At 38.8% G+C, this 17,489-nt stretch overlaps 1 protein-coding gene across 3 annotated transcripts in view; it reads right to left on the bottom strand.

Moving 5' to 3' along the window:
* Positions 1-1,318: 1,318 nt before the first annotated feature.
* NR1H4 (nuclear receptor subfamily 1 group H member 4) overlaps positions 1,319-17,489 on the bottom strand; it is a 35,942-nt gene continuing 19,771 nt past the window's right edge. For all 3 annotated transcript variants that reach the window (XM_030262327.4, XM_002191581.7, XM_072923262.1), the window contains 6 exons: positions 14,330-14,463; positions 13,716-13,814; positions 13,056-13,155; positions 11,962-12,108; positions 3,245-3,358; positions 1,319-2,187 (listed from right to left, as the gene is read on the bottom strand). In XM_030262327.4, the coding sequence (XP_030118187.1) occupies positions 1,949-2,187; positions 3,245-3,358; positions 11,962-12,108; positions 13,056-13,155; positions 13,716-13,814; positions 14,330-14,463 (833 nt within the window). In that variant the 3' untranslated portion in view covers positions 1,319-1,948. The remainder of the gene's footprint in view (positions 2,188-3,244; positions 3,359-11,961; positions 12,109-13,055; positions 13,156-13,715; positions 13,815-14,329; positions 14,464-17,489) is intronic.

Here is a 17,489-nt window from a genome sequence, read left to right as displayed (position 1 = left end):
GTCAGGAGTAGTTTATTATGACTTAAATATAAAATCGTCTCTTATTCTGAAAGACTCACAGGGTACAATTTCAAATGCATTCCCAGTTAGGCCTTATAACTCCTAAAGGAATACATGTACTTTTTCCCACGTCTTGATCTGATGCTGTGCCAAAGGTGACACACAGCATCCCTGGAACATGGCCAGCTTTTGGGCAAAGAAAGGAGGCAGACGCTTTTCCGCTTATTAAGCAATATGAATGAGTGTTTTAGCCAAGAGCACTGGGGCAAATTTCCTACAGAATCAGCACAGCATCCTCAAACGCCTGCGTAGGGCACAGAAGAGACTGGTTTGAAGGCGGTTATGCAAAAACTCTCCCCTCTTCCTTCCCCAGGGTAAGTTTCGAGGCACTTCCCTTCCGACCTCCGTGACCGAGACGCTGGATGAACTGCGGCCGCTGGACGGGTGACCAGGCCGCTCTCAGGGACCGGCACCGCCCAACACGGGCTCTGCCGGGGCTCCCCGACCCGCGGCACTCAGCGCTGCCCCCGCACACGGGCGGGACCCCCGAGCGCCGCCGCTCCGGAGCTGCGCGCCCGAGGCACTGCGGCCAGCGGGGCTCCGCCGCAGCGCCGCGCTCCCCGCCCGGCGCCGGGACCGGGACCGGGACTGGGACCGGACCCGCTGCCCCTCAGCCGCCCCACACCTCCCCCGCGGGCCCGGCCACCGCCACCCCCCGGTGCGGGCTGCCGTCACACCCACCGCTCTGCCCTGCCGTGCCGTCCTACCCTATGCCATGCCGTGCCGTGCCGTGCTGTGCCTGCACAGCGCCGCGGTGCCGCCGCGCCGGCCGCTCCTTTCGAAAGCGCCAATCGGCGGCGGGGGCGGGCCCGGGCCCGCCGCACCTGGCCCGGAGCCGCGGCACCGCCCCGCTCCCGGCCGGGACATCGCCTCCGGACTGGGACATGGCCCCCGGGCCGGGACAGCGCCTCCGGACTGGGACACGGCCCCCGGGCCGGGACATGGCCCCCGGGCCGGGACAGCGCCCGCCTGCGCCCCGGGCGCTGGGAGCCGAAGGGCCCCCGGCAGCCGGCGTTCCGCCCGCAGCACTCGGCACAGCGCTCTCCCCGCCGCCCGGGCTCGCCTCGCTGGGAGCGGACCCCGGCAGGAAGAGTCCGCCCGCCCTGCCTGCAGCCCCCGGCGGCATCCGCACCTCCGCGCACAGCACCCAGACACGCGTGCCTGTCCCAGGGGTGCTGCCGATGGTATTTTTGAGAGCCATTAAGCACCAGCAGTCAAAGTCACAAAGCAAAATAACCTGTGACACACTTTCACAAAGTAAAGGTAGTCTATAACTTTTACTTCGAAATAATAATGCAATTGAAGTTACATCTTATATCATTAAAAGAGTTTTTCTGTGTATGTTGTTTTTCTCCAATACATAATTTTTCATCTTGTGAAGAAATAACATCTTGCACACCTTAACATGAACACATTTTGGAGTTGAACAACAAATGACTATGACATGAACCATTTCAGCTGCTTTATTACTGTAACCATCTAAAATATATTCTTTGTCAGAAGTAAAGAACAAAAAAACACTTCAGTGAAAAATTATGAATGGAAACTTGCATGTCCCCATTTCTTTACAGAGGAACAGTTACTGCAATCAGCTTAATTGCAGCAGGAATTAATTGGATTCCTCTGGAGAGCTGGTGGGCTCTTTCTGGTCAGAGGGTATAAATATAGGAAAAGTTATACTCACGTGTGAGGATCCAATAGCTATGCAATATTCTGTGTATAGTGGACAAAATTACTTTAATGCATCCATGGATTCAATGATTCATAATGTTTCTATAAAAATGCAGTAAAGAAAATATAATGTACCGTGGGAACTTTTCTATTAAAATAAGTGCTGCGTGGTCCTTTAAAAATATATTTCTCCTAAAATAAAATAAAGAAGTATCCTTCACTGCACATCCCAGATCTCACAGAGAAGAGGTGTGAATTTGTGATCATTCACTCTCCATGACATCAGCATCTCTGCGTGATGATGGTTAAATGTCCGTAATTCTGTGAGACGACCCAGAAGACATGCAAAGTGTTGAGGGTTATCTGGGTGGTGAAGTTTGCAGACTTTTTGTAGAATATCCAGCAGTGGTTCTTGAAGCCTTTCCACAGAATCTCTGCCCTTTATGTATTGTCGATCTAATTATGGTTTCAAAGAGAAGAAGTGATTAGCAAATATACTCTCTGATACATTACAAATATTTACACCAATAGGTTAATATAAAAATATTCAAATATTTACAATGTTCATACCTACAAAGAATACTTATTTCCAAGTTAATATGAAATAAAAATGTTTAATGCTGTATTTTTGCATTAGGGTTTTCATGTGAGCTTCCCACTTCTAGCTAGAGAAATTTTTTAACCTTCTTAAATACTGAAGTGTTTTAGCTCTGCAACGTTTCACTGGAGTTTTGTCATCATCCCTCCATAGTCTAACTCTGCACCAGAGTATGTCTTACAATGCATGTCAAAAACTGAGCAACACCCTAAGTTCTTGGAGCTGTAGTACTCCTGGAGAATTTAGCCAGTAGAGAAGAGTGTAAAAGTAGGTCGCCAGAGTGAAATCAAACATTTTCATCCTCAGATTAAATTTCTTTTTTACACAATGCTTGTCTCTTTATTTTGTTCATATGGAAACATGTGTTTGGATACTTGGATTGGGAGGAGAAGAGAAGGATGGGATTTTTGGTGTAAAAAGTTGCTGGGACACACTGACTCAAAGAGTGCTGGAAATGCTTCATTTTCCCATCTTTCATGAAACCTGGTTTGGAAACTTCCCAATAAAGTCTGAATAACTTCATTGCCATACTCTAAGTTATTCTAAGTTATAGGGTTTCCCAATTTCCCCTTAAAACATGTGGCATTCCACAATGGTCAGCAGTGATGTGCATGTAGCCACATCTGGGGTTTTCTGAAGGAAGAAGCCTGTTTTGCTAAGCAGTGAAGAGATACCCATAATTTTTTAAAGCACATTATTTAACCAGTTTCTTCCTTGTATTCAAAACCAAATGGTGTAGCAGGACATTTGGAGTTTGTATTTCTGTCCTTGTTTTCTGGTTTAACAACTGAATATACAGAATGAGCCTGCACATTCACTTACTCTATGTAGAACATAAGTTTTTACAAATCTTGTGTCTGTTCCTCATGCTTTCTTTCCAGAACCCTTAATATTTAATTCTGGATGAGAAGTTACCTGGAGACAGGATAACTATGGCTGTGAGCAGTGCATATTCTTCCTGTGTCATCTTCAGCTCTCCAATGCTTTTATAAAAATTAAACATGGGAGTTATGAATTCATCTGAGATACCTGTGAGAATGAAAAAAATAGTTATAGTATGTCTTAATTATTGAAACACTCTGGTTTACTGCTGCAGAGCAATTATTTCATACTTCATATTGGCTGCCTTGGTGGGAGAAATCTACTACAGAAATCATGATGCAAGACAATTATTACACAAGTGCAAGCACATCCTTGTTTTCCAGAGCAAACACTGGAATTTTCTTTTTGCATGGTTTCAAAGTCTTTCTTTCAAACCATTCATTTTACTCTGCAGGTTTGTCCATCTGGATCTTCAGGACAAGTTTCATACGTGATTACCCTGTCTCCTGATAATCCTCTTTGCAAAGCAGACCTTGTGTTCCCTGTCTCTGCATTAGTTATGTGGAAATCTCTCAGGGTATATGGTTTAATTCCAGCCCAACTCTGCAGCAAACTGCCTTGGGCAGTTGCTTCAGTTGTCTCCTTAAAGACACTTAATTACTCCTTTTATGTAGCCAGAAACTTTCGCTAAGTCTAGGATTACCTGTACTCCAAGATCAACTTTCTTGCAACTGCTATTACCTTAAAGCATAAAATAATATATTATAAAATATAGAGCCAAAAATAGCTAAACTCCAAGCCTGTTAAAGAATAGGATCATATGATCCTCTCAGCATCAGCAGAAGCCTTTGGGGTTTCCAAACTAAGGCATGCCAATGGGACTTCTTCTTGCTGACTTTGTCATCAGGTCACAATGTTCTTAGTTAGCCTTAAATTACAGACATACTCCATCCTGCTCTTGGGTGTAAAAGAGAAGTTCTGTGACATCAAGATTATTCCTCTTTTAAATGATATGTGAGTCACTCAGAGCAGACAATGAACTATTGACAGTGGTTGCTTGCAGCTCTGAAGCAGTGTAGACATCCAAACCAATCAAACCACCCAAGCCATCCAAACCAAGGTTCTGCAGCAAGAACCTTCTAGCCTTCCTTGGCTGAAAGGATGGAAACCTCCTCAGTTCCCATAGATGAGGGCCATAGGATCTCTTGTAGATTTAATCTTAATTTTGAACTGTTCTAGGAGAAGTCCTTATAACTTCCTTTGAAAACCACATGAAATTGCACGTGTTTCAGTGCTGTGTACAACACCAAGCTGAAGTCCAGGACTAGTGAGGTTTGGAGTGCCTCCAGTAGGCAAATTCAAACTGAAACTCAGCATGTGGAACTCAAAGAAAGGCAATATAAAGTCACTTGACTCAACTATAAAACAGTTGTCACATTTTGCTGTGACAGTGAATTTACTTCAAGCAGTGGAATAGTTATGTGTCCCAACAGTGAAGGAATGGTCTTGTAGGGTGTGGTTTATTTCATGGCTGAGTCAAGATTTTAAACACAAGACATGAGCAACCTATGTTCACTTCAGATTACAAGCCACAAATCTTGTTTCCTTGATGAGTTCAATACTACTGAGTCTAAGTCAATTAAAGGGATATATATGATGTGGGTCAGCTCATCCTGTAGAAGTTACTAACACAGCTGGCCATTCTTACAGGGCAAACAATAGTCATAGCATCTAATGGGCTACAAGGCTTATGTTGTTAGTCATCAGCATTAACTCCTTCAAATTTTGAATACCTGTTATTGCTAACTTTTGGGAAACCACCTGTCTCCCTCTGGGGCGGTTTTATATACCAAGGTTCCTTATAATATGTAAGTAGCACATATATATGGAACACCAAAATCTTAAAGTTTGCATGAAAGTAGAAAAAAAAAGAAGTGAAAAGCTGGGCCCTAAAGCAGAGCTGAGCATTTCACGGAAATGAGTAGCTCAGCAACAACATGAGAAAAGTCTAAGACAAACTTGGTATTTTTAGAAGTCTCTGTGCAAGGTATTGTGTCGCTGGGCACAATCATCTTGACAGGAAACAAGAAATGGTAGGAAGTGGGCTGTGACTGACTCCCATAATTTGTTTCTCATAGTCCTAATTCCTAGCAGAAGTAGGATGAAAATGGTGCCAGCAAACAGGATACGGAAAAGCTAGTGAGGACCTAAATTCAGGTCCCCACTGCTCCAAACAATGCCTAAGCATATTGTGAAAAAATCCCTGCCCAGAGAGCTTCTAAGCTAACATTAAGTATGGAAGGGTGAAGCAAAAAATGAGTATAGATGTGAAAGCAAATGAAATTACTGCAGAGAATGTGCAGAGAATGCAAGTGCTTTACCACTTATCCTAGGGAGAACAAACTTCAAAATCTTTAAACTGATACATGTCATGAGACAATTATGAAAAAAAATCCGTGAAAAATGAGCAATTTTGGAACTAGGAGAATGGAATATTTTCTCTTAGTAGTTTTGCTGTCTTCTCACCTATGCTGGAGTTTCCCTGCTATTACTTCATCTTCCTGCACTCACCTTACACAAATTGCTTTTCTGTCACAAGAGGGGGCTGTTTTCTAATGTGATTGTAAACGCTTCGGTTTGGATTTCATAAACTCCAACAGAAAGAAGAAAAAAAAAAAAAAACAACAACCAGGAAAACACAGGAAACCGATGTTTATAATTTTTTTTTCCTAGCTACTGGATGAGATGTTGCCATTTCAATTCAGGTTATCAGAACAAGAATTAAAAGTGATTTGGTGCTTGTAACTGGAAAGGCTAGAGAAGAAATGAGTTACAAACCTTCCCAATGTTATTACTAAAAGTTATAGCTGAAAAGTGAAAAAAATCCCAAATAGATGAAATTATATTTCAGGCCTCATTGAGAACAGGAACATTAGTTCCTCCTAGCCTTCTATATTTAGATCAGATGACAGCCCTGCACAGTGCTGTGCTGAGCTGTGCAGGCAGAGCTTCCTGGTCACTGCTGAGAGCTCCTCCTCCCTAACTCTCTTCAAAAAGGTTTCAAAAATCTTGTTTCATGCAGCATTATGGCAGTAAGAACATGCTTCTCTTTCATATGTCATTAGGCAACTTTCTGCGTTATATGGATTTCTACCTAACCCAACTCAGCCACCTACAGAAGATGCTGCAGATAATTTGATTATTTCATTGTGTTCATGCATGTCTGGCTGTAAACCCAAGTGTGGTCACTGGGAAATACAAGCTTTACTGAGAGCATCTTTGCTTCATCAAACTAGAGCAGATTTAAACCCATGAACATTATTCTTTCAACATTTCCTTACTTGCACAAGTTTATCCCCATCTGTAGTTCAAGGTACAGCATTACTTTAGACCTTGTCTTTTTTAGAGTTTTATTGCTATGATTGCTCTTTAAAGGTAAGATGACTGATACCTAATATCATAAGGTTTGTAGTTTCAGGCCATGAATAATTATCTGTTTAACATAATCCTGGAATACGTGTATTTACTGTGATATCGAGTCAGTACTGCCAGCTTTTTGAGACAGCATTTTCTCTTCTATTTTGACTGTTTTGCAAAACTGAATAATTAATCTATTGCAAGAAGAAAGCTTGAGCCTAAATGCTAATTAACAGTAACTAACACTGTGTTATTAATATAGATAGAGATCATTTTTTCTTGATAAGCATTGAGGTGTTAGTGAATATTAAACTAAGGGTATATTAGTAGCTGCTTGATGCAAATAAAATGTTCCAATTACTCACAAACTTACATTTTATCTTTCACATTATTCCATCTACCAGAATTGTTTTTCATGCTGCTTATTAGCTCTCCCTCTGAGCTGTTGAAACACTGACCAAAATCATCCCTGGATGCTGAGTACCAAATCAGGGAAAAATCTAGCCAGGAGAGAAGACACACCAGAGCATAGGCACAATCTTTTCTGTCTACCATTATCTTGTAGGGGTTAAATGGCCAACTTAAATGAGACTTAGTATGTGTTAAGCAGAACTCACAACCAAGTACCAAACCCCCATCTTCTTTCAGACAATCCATAGTCCAGTTGCTCTGTTAAGTCATAATTGCAAGCAAAGAAACCTTAATTAAAAAAAAAAAAAACCAAAAAAAAAAAAAACCAAAAAACCCCAAAAACACAAAAAAAAATCACAAAAAAACCCCAAACAAACAAACAACAAACCAAGCCTGTAAGGAGGGTGCAAATGACCTTTCCACATACCCTCCTTTAGCATTGGCCTGAGTGCCTGCAGTCAGAAGAGAGAAATGTGGTCTGGCACATAGTAGCAGCACCTGCACTGCCTTGAGCTAGTCTTCATAGGCAGAGTCTAAAAACATTTTTGGCCTGAAGAAGCACACTTATGCATAAAAAAAAGAGATTGGGTCCCTGAAATCTGTTCTTGCTTTCATGGGTATAGATCTATTCTGTAGACATAATTTAAATAAATGTAGCAGCTTTATTTGTACTTCAGATACCTAGTGCTGGATGACTCAGTGTGGTAGATTGTGCAGGAAAGGTGTGTGAACAAGAAAGCTCTTTCCTATATTTTGCAATTTAGAGTGGTCTAAATTTCTAAATGTTTTGGGCAGTGTGCCAGTTTTGCCTTGAGTCACAGGATGATGTGTTTCCTTCCACAAGGATGCACATGATCATTTGGAAGTTAGACACTTTGGACATGTCAGAGAAGATCATTTTGTTTCTCTGCACAAACACCAGCACAAGGAGGGTTTAAAGCACCACCCTTATTCAGTACTAATAACCAAATTATAAAAGACAAGGCAATGGAAGTTATTACATATCCATGTTCCAATACCGAATTTTGCTTTTGGTTGCAGGAGCCTCTTATCCAATCAGTGGGGAACTTTGTATCCCACATCCAATGGCAAAAGGTGGCCTTTTGCCAATGCTTTGAAAGTGTGGGTTTTCCTTTTTATTCCTTGGATCTGAGTGTACTTCAGCACCTGTAACCCATCCAGGATGACAACAGTGTGTTTCACAATGTCAGAGGTCCTGCTGCCAACTTAAAAGTTGGGTCCAGGTTCTTCCCTTTCTGTCAATATCAGTATTTTATTTCCCAATACTCAAATTCCTAGAACTGCTCTGTAGAGTAAAATGATGAAATAAAAATTTCTATCTTTTCATGACTAATGAAACCTGGTATCTTTAGCAAAACAAACTACAAATCCTCACAGAGAAAAAAATTCTGTATCTCAGCTCTGTTTTATAAAAATAGTGTACTGCTCAATGATGGGGAGAATTTGCTTTCAAAATAACAGAAAAACACCAAGCATTAAATTACTAGAATGTCAGCCTTTCACAGAATGAGTCAGTCACAATATGCTATATGCAAAGCATCAAATGAGTAAATGGCACCAAATCTCAGCAACATTAAATTTTAAAAACCTGTATTTCTCATTAAGTCTCAATACTAGGGTGTGTAGGAGAGGATTTCAGTCACAAGAGCACCTAATGCAAGAATTTTCATAATGGCTTGTGAAGAAAGACCATCGGGGCTCAAACAAAGGCAGTCTCTGAGGTGCAGCAGGACTTGAGCAATATGCACAGGCTGAGAAATAAAAATACACCTCATCAGCATGAGAATGAAAATGAACACTGATAATGCTCAAAGGTCATCACCACCAGATCTCTGACTTCTTTATCAGGAAAAAAACCCCAAACATTCCATACAATCAGACCAGAGAAGACATAAATATTAATAGATGAGAGCAGCTTCAAAGTGGACATTGTGGCAGGTGACAGAAGTATGGACAGCTTGTGACTTTTAGGCAGGACCTCCACCACCCTCTCTGATTTTATGGATACAGGCATCAAAGCTTGACAATAGAACTTCTGTGATATTCAGACATTAGTCTGTACCTAAAAATATACAGACAGAAATTCTGACTAACAGCAATAATTTATGGCTGCTGGCATAACAATGTTAAGGACCTTACTAGGAGCCATAAATAATCCTGATGCTGTTTTTTTATTTGTTACCTATAAACTTGATTTTTAAACTCCCACTTGGCCATCACTGAATTTCTTCTGAGGCTCTCTGTTTTCTTTGTATGTTTCAGTTTGCTGCATTTAGCCTTTTTTGTTTCTGTGTTTATTTGTTTTCCAGTGAGGCATTTGGAAAAAGAGGGGTTTAATCTGTTCTGGCCATTCTTATCTCTTAGACCAGTCTACAACATGATAATGGTCAGCTACAGCTGTTAGTAGCATTTGTCCTTACTGGTTAAGATTGGAAAGGATTGTTTACATTTCTACTCTAATGTCACATTTCGTACAGGCTACTATGAAACCTATAGCCCTGGTGTTGAGTCCTATGACATTCAGGGGTGTGAACTGCATAATATTTAATATTCTTAATATTGAATACTTGTAATATTTTGTTTTACTATAGTTTATATTACATATTATGGAAATAACATTGAAAACTCTATATGTAAACAATGATAACAGAAGAATTTGGATGCCTTTCTTTCATTTTGTTTAAACTTTGTCACATGAAAATAATAAGGATTTAAAACACAAAAATAAGCTACTTCTGTAGCAGATATTTTAAAACTATTTCAAAGTTTCATTTATTTAAAAGTTAAATAGATCCAGTAGCAGTAATTAAACTAGAAATGCAAATATTTACAACCTGCTTTTTTTATTGTCATGGCCCCATTAAATGCAGCAAAAGAAAATGTTTTAAAGTAGGTTTGAATATGCACTAAGTAGAGAAATAGAATACATGAGAAAAGTTATTTTATTCTGGCTGTTAATGGAAGGAAAAAATGCAGTCAGCAGCAGTAAGCTGAATAATACGTTATCCTCTTGTAATACATGGAGGGGGGAGTTGTAACATCAGAATTTCCTCTTATGTCTTCAACTTGATCCTGACTTGAGGGAAGATGTTTTAGAAAGCTTCTTCCAGAGCAAGAAGATACATTTGTATTTCTACATGCATAAAGGTTTAAAAAGGTACAGTGTTTCATTTCTTGGGAACTATTCAGGGTGTTTGGTCTAAGAATTTGATTTTAATTTACCCTGGAGATTTTTCCCCATAGAAAAAAAAAAAAAAAAGAGAGAATTGCAGTAAACATACCAAATTTGTTACTTGTCTGGAAATTTCTACACAAATTTCTTCTAAATTGTTCTACACAAAATGTTTGGTTTTTTTTAATCTGCAATATGACAGGTAAATAATATTAAGGCAGGATATAATGTAATATTCCAGCCAGCTGTATTATCACAAAGTCAAGCACAAACTTGCAAAATATAATATTGCATCTCATCTGCATTCAATAATTGCAGAGAATTAACAGAATATTTTAAAATTACGACTAAGGAAAATTATTGGTATGACATAAAGGCTTATGCAATGTTCTGGATTAAAGTATTTCTTGCTTTTGGTGTTTTTTTTAAATGAACAATTGATGCCCTGTACAAAGAAGCTTCATACTCATTGTACAGATTAGAGAAGCTTTCATTAATCACGTTGCCATATGAATTCATTTCTCCAAAACCTATTTCTATCAAAAATATGGGTTATAATCCAGTAAAAAAATCTTTTAATGAAGATATTTGGATATGTGACAACTCATTACAGTTTCCAGGAAACATATCTGGTGTTCTTGGCATATTTCTCTGCCTGCAGAACCTGGACCAGAAGCTATTCATATCACTCTGGAAGTCACTATTTCCAGTCTATCAAATAGTACCCTCTTATAATCAATCAAAATGAAATAAATATATAAAACTGCTAATTATTAATGAGTGTGCTAAACCAAAATAAATACATATGCTCATAGAGAATCATTCTTAAGTTTTCTGATTCCTTTTCAGTGAATCAAATATGTAAGTACTGCTTAATCTTGCTTACATCTGTAGCATTTTCTGAACTGAGTTCAAGCCCATTTCCATTACTAATATTGAGGTTACATATTCTTCTGTCTCCTCTCCTTCTGATCCTTAAAAAGGAAAGTCAGAAGGCAGCATCTATAGACTGACTCTCTTATTCTGAATTGTTGATCCATTTGAATATTCATCGATAGGTATCTGAGGGTTGGATAAAGCTTGCTGGTCAATACAGAAAAAGGCAAAACATTCCGTATTGCATTGGTAGAGCACAAAGAATGCATAATAATGTACAACATAACTTCACCTGCTCTGAGGACCAAATAATATCTAGCCCCATTTGGCTTTTCATGATTATTGCAATTTATGTCTACAACCAGTGGAATTCATCAGAATCACTGAACTGTCAATGGATCTTAAGAAGTAAAAAACATACTGAGAACATGCTGTATTTATAATTCTTCTATGTACCGTGTTCATTGTGATTCAATTTTACCAGAACAACCCTATGAATAGGTGCTTGCCTTCAGTCATCTTCAGTAACATCCTAGAATTTTTTTTTTCCCTTCTTATAGGGATTGTCTAAAATCATAATTACCAATTATGAAAGCATAATTACCGATTCTTTATGTGAACAATTTGAAATGGTAATAGTACATCATTCTTTCATACTTATCACTAGAGACATGCAACAGTTTTATTTGATGAAGCATTATTCATAATAGTTGCAATGTACTTGTAAAGAATCCTTTACCTTATGACCTTTAGACTCAAGGCTTGGTTAGATTTGTTCTAGTTAATGTGAAGAACATTCAGATAAATCTATCTCAGCACTACTAAACAATCTTACTAGCTTCCCAAGGGCCAAATACTGACACAGAAGTGGAATGGTCTGGTTTGGTTTTGCCCCACTGAGCAAGAGACCTACCACTATTGCGAATTCTTTCTTCTAGAAGAACAGTGTGTCCCGTAGGAAGTTTCCTGCTGAAAATCTCAGCTGAGCGGAGGAACATGGCTTCTACTGCTGAGCCCTTCAGCAATGCAATCTGGTCTTCATGATCAAGGGTTTGGAAGCCTGAGGACACATTAGAGACAAATCAGTCAGCAAAAGAAACAGTTCCCACTTCTTTCTATCCTGAAATTCCTGCATGTGAGGTGCCACACATCTGCATAACCTCGACGTTGGTGTCAGTAAGGTTGCTGAGTGCTGCAGACGTTCAAACCTGGACTTCAGGACATGACACTGATTTGAACCTCCCCAAAGTTTTTGGGGATTACACATGTAGTTCAGTGTTCATAATATTTTAGAGGATAAGAAAAGTGTAGTGGTGCATAGCCAATAGTAAGAATTTTGTTCAACCTGATGCTGCTCCATAATATCTTCTGTTGTGTTTCCACCAGAGCTGCTTTCCTACTGCCATGCTTCTTTCAGTGTTACAATGCACCTTCCTTAGTTAAAGGGGACCTCTACCATATGCCCAGTGTTCAGTCTTGAGGTCATATGAACTTGAGACTTTAAAAAATGCTAATAAACTCAGATTTTCAGCACTTATCGATAACACACAATGCAAAGACCATAAATATTTGTGCCACCAACTAGAGAAAGTTCTTGTGTGGGACTCACAATTCAGTGGATGTTATAACCTAGAGGCATTGCTAGAAAGGCAACAAAGGGAATAAAGTAGAGTCTAGCAAATGTTAGTGGTAATTTAAAGGCAGACTATTTGGCACTGCAGGAATATATAAAAAATAAATTCTCTCTACAGACACAATCCCTTCTCTGAGCATTTTATTTGTCAATAGCTAAAGGGTGCCACATCTTGGAGTAGCAGATTTTGGATTGTTCAGTCTACTGTTCTTCTGAGCACAAAGCATTTTTTCTTTATACAGTATCTAAACAGTGTGTAGAAGGATGAAGCATTTTTAAATAGTCTTTCAAATATACACAAAGCTTTCCAACAGGCAACAGAAAGACATGTAAACGTTGCAATAACAAAATTTTCTCCAACATGCTGGATATACCTGGTAGTTTTTTAGTGAATTCCACAAGAACCTGCACGTGACTGGTTGCCATTTCTGTTAAAATCAGAAAATTTCCTTCAGCACTGAATTCCTCGTTCAGCTGTTAAAAATTAAACCAAACAAAATCTGTTAATTTTCACTGATATTTCATATTTAGGAGCACAAAATACATGAACTATTAGACTGGACCAGGCAAGAGTTCTGCCAAACACTGTAATTTGTCTCCAATGTTGTCAAAATCAAGTATTTTGGAAGGCAACATAATAAGTAGAGAGTGTTTTTTCATCTAGAAAATATTTTCAAGATTCCAGGCTGGTGTCTTTACAGAAAGGAAGCTTGACAGCAAGTCAAACTCAAATCACTGCCTACACTGACAATGGAAAAAAAAAAAAAAACGCTCCAACTAGCTAAGGATAGATTTGATCATAAAAGTCTTATTCTAAAGTTGAAATATTTTTCTTAATATTTAAATTTTATAAAGATACGGTCTAATTGTTGACTGAATGGGCGAGATTCTGCCCACTTTCAGCATACTTTAAGTGTAAGCCCACAGTTTGCTCTACTTACTACACCTACTTACACTGACTACCAATTTTTTTTGCCTTGTAATCCTCAGTTTCATTATCAGTGTTTCAAAAATTAATTTTTCACTATACTTACTAGTTTTTTTGACACCTCCTGGGGTATTTGTTGTTTACTGTATGAATCCATAATATAATCAAGAAGTTTCTGCTGCTCTGGGGTAAGTTCTACCTTCTCCTATACTGGCAAGAAAAAAAAAAAGAAAAAAAAGCCCATCATGAAATGCAGTCATAGCATCTCTTGCTTTAGGCAAAAGCTATACTTCCATTTTTTTACCGTTTGGAGACCAAGGAGATAAGAGGTTTTCTTGTCACTGAGGCTTTTACAGAAGTGTACAGAAGAGAGGTGTATAAAGTTTTTAAACTGCATATGTTTGTGTGGTTAATTATCAGAAATAAGGAAATGTTTAGCAAATAACTAGGTAAGTTCAAGTTTTAATATCACACCTCAATGTATGTGATATATGTACCCCAGAAAAAATACTGCATGGATCTTACAGATGCTTTACAGGATTTTGACTAAAAATATCAGAACTACATCTATACTCAAGGCATTTCCTTAACTTAGTGGAAGATAAAGTTTCAATCAACACAGGCAGCACCAGAGGGTTTTCAATACTCTTTATTCACTGTACTAGATGCATTTAACAAAATCACTTCACCAGTAATGAACTATAACAAGAATTCTCTTACCCTATATATTTTAGTTGTAGAAGTTACTTGTTTCACATCATGGCCTTCGCTGTCCTCATTGACTGTCTCATCTTGGGGCTGTTTCACATTTTTCCGCAGCCTTTTTGACTTGCACTGTATCTCTGTTAAGAGACCTAGGACACATAATGCAACACAAAGCAATTGAATTTGTGTATGCCCAAGGCACTGAAGAGGTACTTAGACATGCCCATGAATGTCCTTTACAACAATCAACAACCCTGCTTACCTGTGCAGATCATCTTGTGAACATGTCATTATCTTTGGATTTGAGTCTACTGAGATAAGCTAGACACACTCTATGAATAGTCTACCCCATATGGAGCTTATCTGCAGACCAAAACAGTTGGTTCTGCTGACCCAGAATCCACACACTGAGCATGTCAGGGGTCTTGCTTTGGACCAGGTCTGATCTATTCTTACAGGCAAAAAGCCTACTAGTGATGGGAGTATAATGCATTGTGCCTTTGGTTCAGTTTTATAGAAGAGAAAAGCCTTTCCTTTGCTCCAAGACCTGAACCAAGTACAATAAATAGGAACAATTGGAAGACTGTCATCCAAATAATGCTCTTTTTCTTTGATCCAAAACAGTGATCAAGATGCAGCTGTTCTTACACAAAGGTCATTGGATATTTTCAAGAATCTTTAAGCAATATTAGGTCTTTGTGCAGAATCCTTGGCAAGAAAGCCCACACATAAGAGGGGGCTCCCAGGTTTTAGCCATTACTGTCTCACTACACAGGTAGACCAACAACTGAAAACATAGACTCAGATTGGCAAAAGTACCTTTAAAATGTATTTAAGAACTTACCCAGCTGGTCTTGTTATTTTGCTTTTCATTGTATTAGAGGAATGCATAAAGATCGGATTTTATTACAGAGTTTCACTTGCAGAAAAGGATTTTTGAATTTGTGGCACGGGATTTTTCCTCAGTTTTTTGTTGTTCTAGAATACATTTCAGTACTTTGAACCAGGAAGCATCATTATTTGGATGTCCTGAAAACTATCAATGTTCTAACAAAAGAAGGGAAATAGGTACCCTACACAATCTGTGGAAGACAGTCAGAAATCACAAATGAAAAATTAAACACCTAAGTATTAATCTAAAAATAAACTTATTTATTTAAAACACAAGACTTCTTTCTTTCTCTTTTCTTTCTTTCTTTCTCTCTTTTTTCTTTTTCTCTCTTTCTCTCTCTCTCTCGTATTCTTCCCATTCTTCACCTTTAAAAATGCAGAGCAGGAAAAGAGGCTCATTCAATGAGTATATGATGTGGAGGAAGATACCATCAAACCAGTGAATCTCGTTGTGAATGTTTTTAATTTCCTGTTTAAGCCCTATATAAAATGACCTACCTGAACTGCTGAGAGAAGAGGAAATTTACATGATTAAAATAAGACCTGCAAAGAATACCTTGAAAGGAGGGAATAAGAATGATAGAGATAATAATTGGTATCGAGCCATGTAATTTGTGGCGCCACACAGCACCACAGATTTCTTTTCCTAAATTATTCAGTGCATCCTTTGGTGCTGTTAATGGGCCTCTGCTGTTTTCCACCAGCTTAGGATCTGGTCTATTGCCTTCCTAGGGAAAATTTGCTTTACATTTGCCTTAAGCATTAAGACAGATTTTTCTCATGCTTCTTGCTACTAAGTATTACCTTGATATCTTATTCTGTCTCCATTTAAGTCATCTGAAAAACTTGTGAGACAGGATGTCACTTTTTAGCTCAGAGATAGCTAAGTTTCAATGGGTATTAAATTCCAGGAAGAGTGGCAGAAGCTGGGTCTTCCCTAGGTAGACATTTCACCCAAGAAACTTGCAGTTTAGATCCAAATGACAGCAAAGGACTGAAACTGGTGGGTTTAGTCTGTCTGTAGTTTGCACATATAGGGCAGGAGAAAGATGGTTGAGCAGCTGTCCAATAAATATTTATAATACTTTAGCTCCTTGTTCAGAGGGAAAAAAGAATCCACAGAGCTTGCAATTGCAATCCTACAAAATGAGTAAGTGAAACAAAGTTCAAGGTAACCTTTTATTTCCTAGTCATATTTTTCAAATAAAGGCCCTATTCTACTACAAGTTTCATGTTTTACTGTCCTAGATTGCCTTGAACTAAAAGCAATTATACGACACACTCCTACTTTAAAGCCATTAAATGGTGCCTTGCCAAACATCCTCATTGCAGTGCATTAGAACACACTTATGGTTAAGTCATGAGCAACACAAGATACCCCATGTTTCCATTGCAGAGAGAGAGTCAAATGGCAGCAGCACCCACTGGCTTTTATTTCCCGTATGCCAGCTTGTGAAAGTGATAGGCCAGCATAAAAGTTTCATGTGGTCCCAGCCAGTATTATTTACGCTGACCTGTTTTTTTTTTTTCAGCAGTGGGTTGTTGGGTTTTTTGCTGCACTGAGTGACTCAAGCTATTTTGAATACTCAAAATTTTGAAGCAATGGATCAGGGATGAGCTCCGCAGGGGAGTTATTTTCCTCTGACAATGCAGGGCACGTGGAGTTCTTCCATCAAAGTGGGGTCTGCTCATATATTTATGTATTGCACAAGAATATGTTCTATCTCAGGATCTTTGCAGCCTGTTCAATTTGCAGAATGAAAGATTAATTACATTATGCTGGCAACACCTTCAAAATATTGACGGAGCTTATTGTTTCTCACATAACCAACAGTTACTATAGCATCTTCTGATCAGATTGAAGGATAGAAATATATTAAAATTTCCAAGTAGATTAATTTCCTGTATGAACCTAAATTGATTTCATACATACGTTTATGCTAAAGTGACTGGAGCCATCAAGAAGAATAAATTGTAGTCCTATTCATGGAAGGCAAAAGAGCAGATGTTTACAGAGCATTTTCAGGAGCAGGCTTACAAAAATAGTGCAATAACTCAAAGAGGAGCTTTAAACATGTTCAAAGTTGCACTCCAGTATCCCCATTGTTCTAAGTTATCCAGTTTGAAGCTCAATAAAGTTTGTAAATTGTCTGAATAGAATATTTTTCTTCATATTTAGAGACCTATATGTCTGAGTTCTACCTATGTGCCTACGTGCAAGGCAGGAAAATCTATAGCACCATGAGAAAAGCTAATAGGACTATAAAAAAGGGCCAGCCCTTAC

The sequence above is a fragment of the Taeniopygia guttata genome, chromosome 1A (assembly GCF_048771995.1).
Source record: "Taeniopygia guttata chromosome 1A, bTaeGut7.mat, whole genome shotgun sequence".
NCBI classification, from domain to species: Eukaryota; Metazoa; Chordata; class Aves; order Passeriformes; family Estrildidae; genus Taeniopygia; species Taeniopygia guttata.
The sequence above is the reverse complement of the archived record's forward strand: the minus strand, read 5'-3'. Positions and strand labels throughout refer to the sequence as shown.